The following is an 11,123-nucleotide window of genomic DNA, read 5'->3' on the forward strand; positions in this document are numbered from 1 at the left end:
AGGGGGAAATAGGCTCAAAACATGGCGATGACATGGCAAAAACGTCTGCCATACTGCCAGCTCTGACTTCCATCCATCACTTAACGGGTACTAACGGCCCAGTGATGAAATCGTTACAATTGAAACATACCAAAACGTAAACTTAAGCATAAATACATGACTATTTTTGTAGTTTAAATTAAAACTTTGTTTAGTTGGGCGGTTGGGCTTGGCCACCGATTTTTGCTTATCAGTACTGGAGTAATATATCAGGCTTTCTATTCGGACCTAACCCTGTAAGAACTAAAGATCGGAGATCCAGACCCGATCCGACCTTCCCCTAAAACCCCCAAAATCTCTTCTTTATTTCTTCTTGCTGCTACTGTTTCCCTGCACTTTCAGTTTTCAAGCTTCAGCTTCTTTTTTTTTTGTTGATTATTGATATTATATATTTTAATTAATTAGGGTTTTCTCCCTCGTTTTTCACTCTATTAACTGAATAAGTTTCTGCGTTCCGGTTCTTTGTTCGGTAAGGACAAAGACTGGAAAGATGGGTGCACAGAAAAAGGGTGCTACTGCTAGGGTTTCAGAAGACCCAGAGGAATTAGCACGTCATCCATTACAAGCCATTCTCTTAGCTGATAGCTTCACCACCAAGTTCCGTCCAATAACTCTCGAACGCCCCAAGGTATCCGTGCAGACATTTTTTTTTCAAATTTTGTTATATGTTTTGGTTTAATTATAAAAATTACCTCTTTGATTGAAGGTATTGTTGCCTTTAGTAAATATTCCGATGATAAATTATACATTAGCATGGCTTGAATCGGCGGGCGTAGAGGAGGTTTTCGTGTTCTGCTGTGCTCATTCGAAACAAGTGATTGATTACTTGGAGAGTTCCGAATGGTCATCTCAACCAAATTTTTCGGTTACTACAATAGAATCTCACAATTCCATCAGTGCTGGTGATGCTTTGCGTTTGATTTACGAGCGCAATGTGGTAATGGTTTTTATATATTTATGTATCTTTCCACTAATTAACAGTGTGTACGAAGAAATATGTTAATAAGATAATTCATTTACTTGAAATTTATACCGTCTTAGAAGGAGGAGCAAGCTGTAGTTGAATGTTCTTTCTTTTGGTCAATACAATATTGGTGGAGGGGGAGGGGATGACAGGGTTTGAACTCATGTCATGTAGGTGTCAGATGGGGGCTCTAACCACTGGCTCAAGCAAGTTTTGGCTCCTCTAGTTGAATGTTGAGGTTGAATATTAGTGGGCTGGTTAGTTGGTTTCTTTAGTTTGTAAATACAGGAAATGGGTTGCTTTTTCTTTGTTATTGAATTATTGTGCATTTGGGTACGAACTCCAATTTTTGTAAAATCTACTCTCCCAAAGTTGCTGAAATTAAAATAATCATCTCACCAATTTGTTCAAAGGTGTTTCTCACAAATTGATTATTGAAGTAAATGTTGTAGAAAGCAAATTGGTAGTCTGCCAAAACCCACTTGAATAGTCTGTGAAAACCCATGGGAATAGATCAAACTCCAAAGGCTTGTGTTAAAACTAGGAATTGGACTATAGTTACTACTTTGATGTGACTTAAAGATCCAATGAGGTAGTACCAGCTTGCCTCATCTGTCATGTCTTGCTCCTGGGCATTTGTCTTCTAGGCTTAATGGATGGGTGAGTTTGGAGGAGCATTGAACTGTTGATCTTTGAGCATCATGGATCACCTCCATTAAAGTTCAAGCTGGTTTCTGCAACTAATTGTTCCTGCAGGAAGTCTTATTTATCTTTTAAATGTGCTTATTTTCAAAATAAAGGAAATGAGGACAACATCACTAGAATTCCTTTTTATTGAACTTTGTTTTCAATATGTTTAAATCTTTTGTAGAGTTCTTGGTTGGGATGCCTTATTCTTTTTTGTAGATTTTTGGCAATTATAATCTCATGTTTGGAATTTATTTACGACCATCATGGTTTGGAGCTTGTTTCACTCAGTATGCGCTGTTTTTCTCCTTATCTTTTCAGATACATGGAGATTTCGTTCTTATTAGTGGAGATACAGTGAGCAACATGTCGCTTACACAGGCACTTCAAGAACATAAAGACAGAAGGAAAAAAGATGCTAATGCTATAATGACCATGGTTGTTAAACAGTCAAAGCCTTCACCGATCACCCAGCAGTCTCGACTTGGTACTGATGAACTCTTCATGGCTATAAATCCTGTTACAAAACAGCTTCTGTATTACGAGGATAAAGCGGAATATTCAAAGGGTTTTATATCTCTTGATAAAACATTGATAGCTGATAATCCTTCTGTCATTCTGCACAATGACAAACAGGTTTTGTTCTTCAAATCATCTGGTGAAATTATCTGGTTACTTTTTATATTACCTATTTTGCCATCATTATATATATTCATACAGACACTTAAAAAGGAAGATATTAATATGTTATGATAAATTTCCTTCTTTTGTGGATGTGGTGTAAATCTTTACAAATTTTAGTTGTGTTTCTCGGTATTGAACAGAGATGTTTGTAAATAATTATAAAATAGATGTAATGAGTGTGTACTTTTTCTTGCTTGGCAAGTGATTGATGCCTTAAAACTCTTGCTTGTTTCATTTGATGGGTAGCAGTCAAAATCTCTGTTTTAGTGCTATTATAAACTTGTTTGCTCTTCTCCAAACTCAAATGGCTCTTTACAACATCACTTTGTTCTTCATTTGTTATTTACTCTCAAAATATTTTTGCTTTTTATTTATTGTACGCTGTCTTTATCCTTTTTCTCTGTGTATTCCACTGAAATCATTGATTGTCCATAATCAGAAAGAACTTTAAACCTTGACCTCAACTCTGGGTCCATTATAAGTTTCAAACTTCCTTTTTCAAGCTACATGGCTTGAAACCTTTTGTTACTGGTTCAGCAATCTCTTTCAGTTAGTGGCTTGATTATCACATATTGCCTGGATAAATATTAAACATATATGATTTATGCTACTTGTTTTTAGTCGAATGATATTTTACTAAATAATTCGGGTTTGCTTTTGCAGGACTGTTATATTGACATATGCTCTCAAGAAGTACTAAGTCTTTTCACAGACAATTTTGACTATCAACATCTAAGACGTCATTTTGTAAAGGGACTGCTGGTTGATGATGTATGTGTTACATATCATACACTTATATCATGTTGTTTTAAAATATTTTCTTATCACTTTTCACCCTTAATAAAACAAAATTGTGTGCTTGCACATCCAAAGGCAAAGTTTAGATAAAAAAGAAAAAAACTGGGTGGTTTGTCCTTGTACACTCAAATGCGCATTGTCAGTCTTAGCTGACCCTTCTGTCCGAATGATGTAGAATTGTCTGCCAGTCTACAGGAAGCTTTAGTCTAGATCCATGCTTTGGAATTCGCAAGCCAGCCTTTTTTGTTTAGTAACATGCATCATAATTCGTAAAACATTATGCTTTCCTTTAATTGTAATTTTTAAAAAAAAAAATTCAAGAAGCTTTGATTATTTCTGTTTCTGGGATAGGTAAACATGGTGTTGCATGCGTAATCATCAAAACAATGACTTATCTATTCTTTACAAAATGTAGACATTTGTATTCATTACCCCTAAAAAATATAAACATCATAAAAAAAATTTACAGGATACTAGTTAGAACATAGAAATTTTGAAAGGAAGTTTGGTTATCCTAGTAAATATACTTATCATATATGCGTATCTTAGCATAATACTGTGCATAACATCTAAAATATAATATAGGATGATGTAGTTGATGATGCCGTTATATGTTATCTAAACTTGACATCTGATGATAAACATAAGAATAGAATTGGAGAAATATTACAATTGCATATTATTACCGGGCTGAATATCATAAGATTTTGTATCATATTGCTTCCACTTTTATTTATGGCTGCAGATCATGGGTTACAAGATATTTACTCATGAAATTCACTCAAGCTATGCTGCTAGGATAGATAACTTTCGAAGTTATGATACCATAAGCAAGGACATAATTCAGAGGTGGACTTATCCATTTGTTCCAGATGTGCTCTGTGGAAGTTCTGCAATAAAGGTTGAGAGGCAGGGAACTTATCGAGCATCTGGTATGGATTGAAACGAACTAATGATTATTACGTATTTCATTGCCATAAAAGTTTCATGCTTTAAACATGTAACATCTCATCATTTATGCTTGTACCTATTTAATTTGTTTAGTTCAGGACTTTCCTTGGAAGTGGTTTAATCAATTTTTATTTTCAGATGTCACACTGTCACGTTCTGCACAATTAGGTTCATTCATTTTCATTGGACAAGGCACCAAAATAGGGAATGACACAAAAATCTCTCATTCTGTTATTGGAGAAAGGTGCACTATTGGATCAAATGTCACAATAGAAGGCTCTTATATATGGAATAATGTTACCATTGAAGATGGCTGTCAGTTAAGGAATGCAATAGTATGTGACGGTGTAATACTGAAGTCAGGAGCAGTTTTGCAACCTGGAGTTATTCTATCTTTCAAGGTATGCATCCCTTGGAGCACTTTAGACAATTTTTTAAGTGTCAAATGTTGTCATTATTATTACAGTGATTAGTTTGAATACATGTCTACATGCAGTTATATGAATTTGCATCATGCCTCAAGACATATACTGGTTCAAATATCTATAAATGTGATAGACTAAGATTTTATGATATATTATGGTGACACCATTATGGGTTGTCTCCCAACTAAAGTAACTCAAAGTTGTAAGTTTTCTTGGCGGTTTCTGATTTCTCTCTGGACGTGCAGCTTACAATTTCTTGTTACCATTGATAAACAAGTCAACCAGATTTTCTCTTTTGGGATTTGAAATGTTTTACTATTTGCTAAAAAGCTGTATCTCAAACGTTTGTAATTGCTATATGAACAATAGTCATTTCAGTTATTTTTTTCTTTCTTGTACTTGTGCTTCATCCTTATTATACAACTTCCTGTTTTATTACAACCATCATTCCCACATCCCCACCCTACCTGGAGTTCTAGCTACCCCCTTATAGTGTGATCAATTATAAGTCTGTCTTGCAACCTTCCCCATGGTCATCCTCAATCTTCTTTTCAGGTCTTTATCTTAATTGGAGCTGGAAATTTGAAATAGCATACTCAATTTTGAACCTTGTATTTTTCTTATTTATTCCTTAATTACAATATTTTCTCTGGTTAATAATACTTCTTGTATGGCTCAAAGTTATGTTCTTTGCAAGAGATCTGAACATTTCTTTTCTCCAGGTTGTAGTTGGACAACAGTTTGTTGTTCCTGCCTACTCAAAGGTTTCTTTACTTCAACAGCCAACCCAGCAAGATAGTGATGAGGAATTGGAATATGCTGACAGTACTAGTGGCACTGGGGAGCTTCGATGTAAGTTCCTAGAGCTATCTGAATTTTTAATATCTGTTTTTTTTTAAATGTTTCAGGTATTTAGCGAATCTTGTAATATTGCATTCTTCATTTTATTTAAACATAGTATATGAAGGTTGCACCTATTTTTCTTCTTTATATCGTTGATATCCAGGTTAATATATTACATGTCTAGATTCTATGGTAGGATGTAATGAAAGGCTGTACTTTATGCTGTTGAAAGAAGAAGCTTTTGGGAAATCGTGCTAGTTTATGGATTTAGACAAACCATTCAGAACTAATTTCTTCTTTGATCTATTCTTTTCTGAGTGTATTTTTGTTAAAAAAATTCTGTCCATGTGCTTTTGTGGTCTCTCTTTGTTGTGTATCCTGCATATCCTTTTCATCAGTGTATAGAAATATTGGTTAACTTATTTCTTGGAAATAAAATTTTGCAATTACTTGATATCTGGTACGCAACCAGAGCCTTATGTACTTATCTTAACCAAAAAGGATGATAAAAGGTGAAAGTTTTTCAAATTTATTTTAGACCAATTTTTTCATTATTTATCCCCTTTAAAATTCTCTCTTGTATTTATGCCTTTTATGAATGTTCTCTTGAAGGAGAGAAAAAAATAAGAGAGAAGCAATCGATACACATATAACCAAGAGAAGGATACATGTCATGCCAAAGAAATTCTATGTTGAGTAATCATAGTTAGAATATTGTATGTGCTGTGTGCATGCTGTAAATGTGGTGCTTTACGGACGGCAGACTTTGGAATATGCTGATGAGGTTTGGTTGAATTGGAAAAAACTACTGATGGAACAAAAGTCATTTTGGTTAACTGTGAATGTTTTCATTCTGTCAGATTGCCTCCCCCCCCCTGGTTTTCTCTCTCCCAGGACAAAGAATATTTTTCCATACCTTTGAGTAGAGTTGAATCTAATTTTTCTTTCATTTCCTTCATTTGATTTTTAGATGCTATAAGCTTTTTTTTTTTCTTTGTTTATACACTACAACATTTCTTGGTTAGCACTCTCTTTCTTTCTCTCTTCCTCTTCTCTTTGCTTTGAAGCTTGTAGAAGCAAAATTTAGCTTTTATGGAAGAGTTCTTTGTATTTCAGCACTTATATAATTGTTTATATGTTATTTTCTTTTTGGTGCATATGGTTTAATGATTGGTAATTTGTGCCTGCAATCTTTGTTCTTTTATTTTTGTGATAAGCTACCATTTTTATCTCTAGAAAAGGGAGATCTTCATTATTATATGTGCTTACAGAAGTTAACAAAGCAATTTTTGGTGCAGCGGATAAATTGAACGGGGACATTGCACCTGATTTATCTGAGATAGCATCTGAGGTTGGTTCTATGGCTTGCTTCTAACATTATTTTATGTTATTGCTGCCACTTTTGCTTGCAAGGTGGTGCAGAGTGAATATGGAGAAAATAAGGACTCGTAAGCAATTCAACATAATTATAAAATAGGAAAAAAATTTATGATATATCTTTGTTGATATAATTAAATAGCATGAGGTTGAGTATGAAATGAATCTTCAGTCTCTCTCTCTCTCATACTTCTCTGGCAATTAAATAATAATTTGGATGATGCAATTGTTTATGGTTATCAGCTTGGTACTGGCGGAGTTGGTTATATTTGGAAAGTTTTTGAAGGAGCGTATGATGAAGAATGGAGGCATTCAGTTGCACCTATTCCCACAGATAAACTGGTTAAGCTAATGCTAGATAGAGATGAGGATGAGGAACTGTTAACTCAAGATGGGAATATTATTTCAGCTTCAGGAGAGCTGAAAACTGATTCTGATGGTAATGGTTCTGAAGATGACGATAATGAAGACTCTAGAGATGACTATGTATCCTTTGAGAAAGAGGTAATCTGTGACTATATTCATGGTGATAATATGTAGTATAGAGAACTATTTATAGTTTCCATTCTGATTGGCAGGTTGAAGCTACCTTTTTAAGGGCTGTTCATGAAAATGTCAAAGTAGACCTTGCAGTCTTAGAGGTGAATGCACTTCGGTAAGTTACATTCATTTTAATTCTCCGAGGCCTGAGCAAGCCGGGGCCATTAACCTAGTTGGTGGGCTCCTTGACTGACATTTTTCTTAACCTTTTTTTTCCTAATTGTAAAAATATATGCTGGCCTTTTTACATTATTTGAAAGTATAGAACCTAAAATCTTCAGCAACAGATACAGTTCATCACATTACTTTTGCTGTTTAACTGTTGCTCTTTTTCCAATTGCTAATAATTGTTTACCACATCCTTCTAATTTATGCTTCATCAGTTTATTCAAATCCAGCCTTGTTTGCTTTATCCCCTTTAGTTTGATGCCTGTTCAGCACCTGAATGGTGCTCAAGAGCATTAGCGAAATTACCACCTATCTCTAGCAGACCATCCTTGATGCTTTCTCCCTAAGGAAATCTTCAATCAGCACTTAAATTTTTGCTTCGAAGATATGTTCAAACAGAGCTGCTATTGTATTTCTCAATATGGGCTAATATTTTGCCTCAACCTGTTTCCTGCCATTATTTCTTCAGGTTGTCTTACAACATGGCATCTGTTGACTGTGGTGGAGCAATATTTTACTCAATGATGAAGTTGGCAGTAGAATCTCCACATAATTCTGCAAGTACGTGTGCTGCTTTTTATTATGTTTCCTTTTCATGATTATTCTGGTAGTTATATATTTACACTGCACTGATATGAAGAAACCTTTTTGTTGTTTTACCATGCATCTCTAAATGATTGAATTCAATAAATATTCACATATGCATAGCTGTCACATAAGTGGCCAGTGAGTTTTTGCATCAAGTAAATTCTGATAAACTCTTCAATCTATTGAAGCCCCAAACTTATAGTATTTTCCAAATTATTAGAGCACCATTAGCTAATTCCGTCTTGCTATTCTATGTTGAATCTCAGTGATTTGTATTCTTAATCTTTGAATTATGTAGTTCAAAGGTTGCACATCTCTATGGTTCATATATAATTGTCTTATGTCATTCATGATTTGTTCAAAACGAAGATGGCACTTTAATCTTCTCAGAAGTTCTGTCCAATCTTTATTAATGACCTTAAAGTGCTGTGCTGTTTATTGAGGATTTTTATTGGTCTGCTAGAGTGGCAACACTTGCAGACTGTAGTGTATGTCTTTCAGGAATAAACGTAAGAAAATTATTCTGAAAATGTTGAAGTTGTCTTCCATATGTTAGTGCAATTGTTAGCCAATAAGTGCTAATTCGAGCAGCAACGGACAGGATTGGATGTTAGATGATTCTCCTAATTCTTATTTATTTTACTTATATGGTCTTTCCTCTGTTACTGTTGAATAATGAATGGTCCAAACATTTAAGCATGTATCTGCATAAACATTTGTGCTTCTGAATTGTTAACGATACAAGTGTACCTCTTTGCTGCTATTAATCCTCTTATGCTCATTCCCACTGAAAATGGAAAAGTGAAAATACCTATAGATAACTTCATCTTTTATTGTCAAAAATCAATCTCCATGATTAACTTGTTTGTAATCACTAACTAGTTTGTTTTCAATCTATTGTGAAGGTGAATTGCATAGAAATGCTGCGGATATAGTCACAACATGGCAAAAACTTTTGAAGTCTTTCCTGCATGATATAGATGAGGAGGTTTGTATTGTTGATCTGGTGGCAAATTCCATCTGATTAATAAATATCAATTGTAAGCCAAAGGAATAATACTTTTTTTGGACTGCTACATTTAATTTCTTCTTTGTATCACTTCATCAGATGGGTGGGGTGACTTGTCTGTTTTTATTACATGTCAAAACTGACATCTCATGGTGGACTTTTTTTGTCTATATTACAATTTTGCGCTAACCTTTCTCTTGTTATTGCCTAACAGATTGAGGTTATCTTGAAATTTGAGGAAATGTGCCTGGAATCGGCCAAGGAGTTTGCTGCATTATTTCCACAGGTATTTCTAATGATATGCCTAGATCTAGAAGATGCCTTGATGGGTTCAAGATAAAAACTTGGCAATTGTCCGTTGTTTGTGTATAAAGTAGAACGAGATGTGAAGCTTTAGTGAAAAGAAGGATCCTCATTTGATTGTTGTTTCACAGATTTTGCATCTTTTATATGATAAAGAAATTCTACAAGAAGATGCTATTCTAAGGTGGGCGGATGAGAAGGAAGGAGCAGATGAATCGGATAAAGTGTTTCTGAAGCGTTCAGAAAAATTTATACAGGTAAAAAAGGAACTTTAATCTTTTCTATTTGCCACTCGGTGAAATGGAGATTGTTAATATTTGCTCATCTTTCCCCTTTTAAAGTGGTTGAGAGAGGCTGAAGAAGAAGAGGAGGAGGAGGATGAGTGAGACTACTGGTGTATTGGGAGGTATGAAAATATGGTCTGCCTTTGTTTGCAATTTTTGCTTTTCATGTGGCTAATAAAGTATTGAAACGTTTTGATAGGAGTCCGTATATTCAGATTTACTTATTGCATTCTTTTTTCCTTTTAGAGTAATAGAATTTCAGTAGAGAAGAAGGAAAGTTGTATGGATTAATATTTTATTTTTAAGTAATATTGTCAAAAATGAATTTATATTATCTCAAAAATATTGTTATAATATATTTACGTTCCATAAACATGTAAAAACATTATAAAAAATATTCTAATACTGTATGTTATAAAAATTTTTAAAATTTCATATGAATAATGTGTAAATTTTTAAAACAATAGTTTAAGGTAAAGGTCATTGTTTTTAAAGATTGTTTAAAAATTATATTTTTTGCATTATGTTACTGATCGGATTCCGTTTTTAAATTTTAAATTTTAAATTAAATATTTAGAAGTCTACAGCTCTCATTTTTAAAAGTTAATTTAATTGAAAATTTTAAAATGTAGTTTAACATATTTTCTCGAAGATCGTAATTAATTTTAAACATGTTATATAATTCTTAAATTTTGAAACACTATAGCAGGTTTAATAATTTCCGAAAATAATTATGTACTAAATGAATACATATATATATATTTATTTATAAAAGTATTATCAAATATAAATTGTAACCTTTTTTCATTCTTTAGGTCAAAGTAGACGTTGAACATATATACACAATTTGAAAAGTATATGCCAAACATATATTATAATCTTAAAATTATAAACAGTTTTAAGTAATTTTATATCATGTTTAAATAGGTTTTAAACAATTTAACTTTTGCAAGATCTTTAAAATAGTTATTAATTTTATTTTAATTTTGATATTAGCGGTGTAAGTTTTTTGAACATATTTTAAGTTTAGCTATTTTATTTTTTGGTATGATTTAAATCAACTATTTTATTTCTAATTGAAAACAAAACTAATTTTAATTATATTATTTAAGAACTTAAATATGTTTTTTATCATATTATAAAATATTATAATCAGTTTTAAAAATGTTTAAAACAATATTTATAAATTATTTTAAATATGATATTTTTATCATATAAAATTAACATTTTACACATTTTAAAAACTTGTTTTGTAATTCTAATATTGAGCGAATTTTTAAATAAATTTTATTTTAATTTTAATTTTAATCTTAACTGTTATAAAATTTTAAATAATTTTGAATAAATTATTTTATTTCTAATTTAAAAGGGTTCTATTGTTTAAACTATATTTTAATTTCGACTTTTAATGCATTAAATTATTATTTAACTTATGATTTTTAATTTTTTTAGTTAAAAAACAT

General features: G+C 32.5%; 1 protein-coding gene across 2 annotated transcripts; it reads left to right on the forward strand.

The window, feature by feature from the left end:
- The first annotated feature begins 277 nt into the window (after positions 1 to 277).
- LOC107895031 (translation initiation factor eIF-2B subunit epsilon) lies at positions 278 to 9,994 on the forward strand. Of its 2 annotated transcripts, none has more exons than XM_016820222.2 (15): positions 278 to 667; positions 746 to 976; positions 2,012 to 2,326; positions 3,038 to 3,145; positions 3,918 to 4,104; positions 4,262 to 4,524; positions 5,271 to 5,400; positions 6,690 to 6,742; positions 7,012 to 7,272; positions 7,347 to 7,423; positions 7,946 to 8,037; positions 8,970 to 9,052; positions 9,288 to 9,359; positions 9,508 to 9,633; positions 9,718 to 9,994. In XM_016820222.2, exons 1-15 carry the CDS (start codon positions 530 to 532, stop codon positions 9,760 to 9,762), a joined length of 2,181 nt encoding a protein of 726 aa, XP_016675711.2. In that variant the 5' UTR covers positions 278 to 529; the 3' UTR covers positions 9,763 to 9,994. The 2 variants fall into 2 exon arrangements, with proteins under 2 accessions (XP_016675711.2, XP_016675712.2); XM_016820223.2 differs by having other exon boundaries at positions 283 to 667; positions 4,364 to 4,524.
- The last annotated feature ends 1,129 nt before the right edge of the window (positions 9,995 to 11,123 follow it).

Source organism: Gossypium hirsutum, chromosome D13 (assembly GCF_007990345.1).
Source record: "Gossypium hirsutum isolate 1008001.06 chromosome D13, Gossypium_hirsutum_v2.1, whole genome shotgun sequence".
Classification (NCBI taxonomy): Eukaryota; Viridiplantae; Streptophyta; class Magnoliopsida; order Malvales; family Malvaceae; genus Gossypium; species Gossypium hirsutum.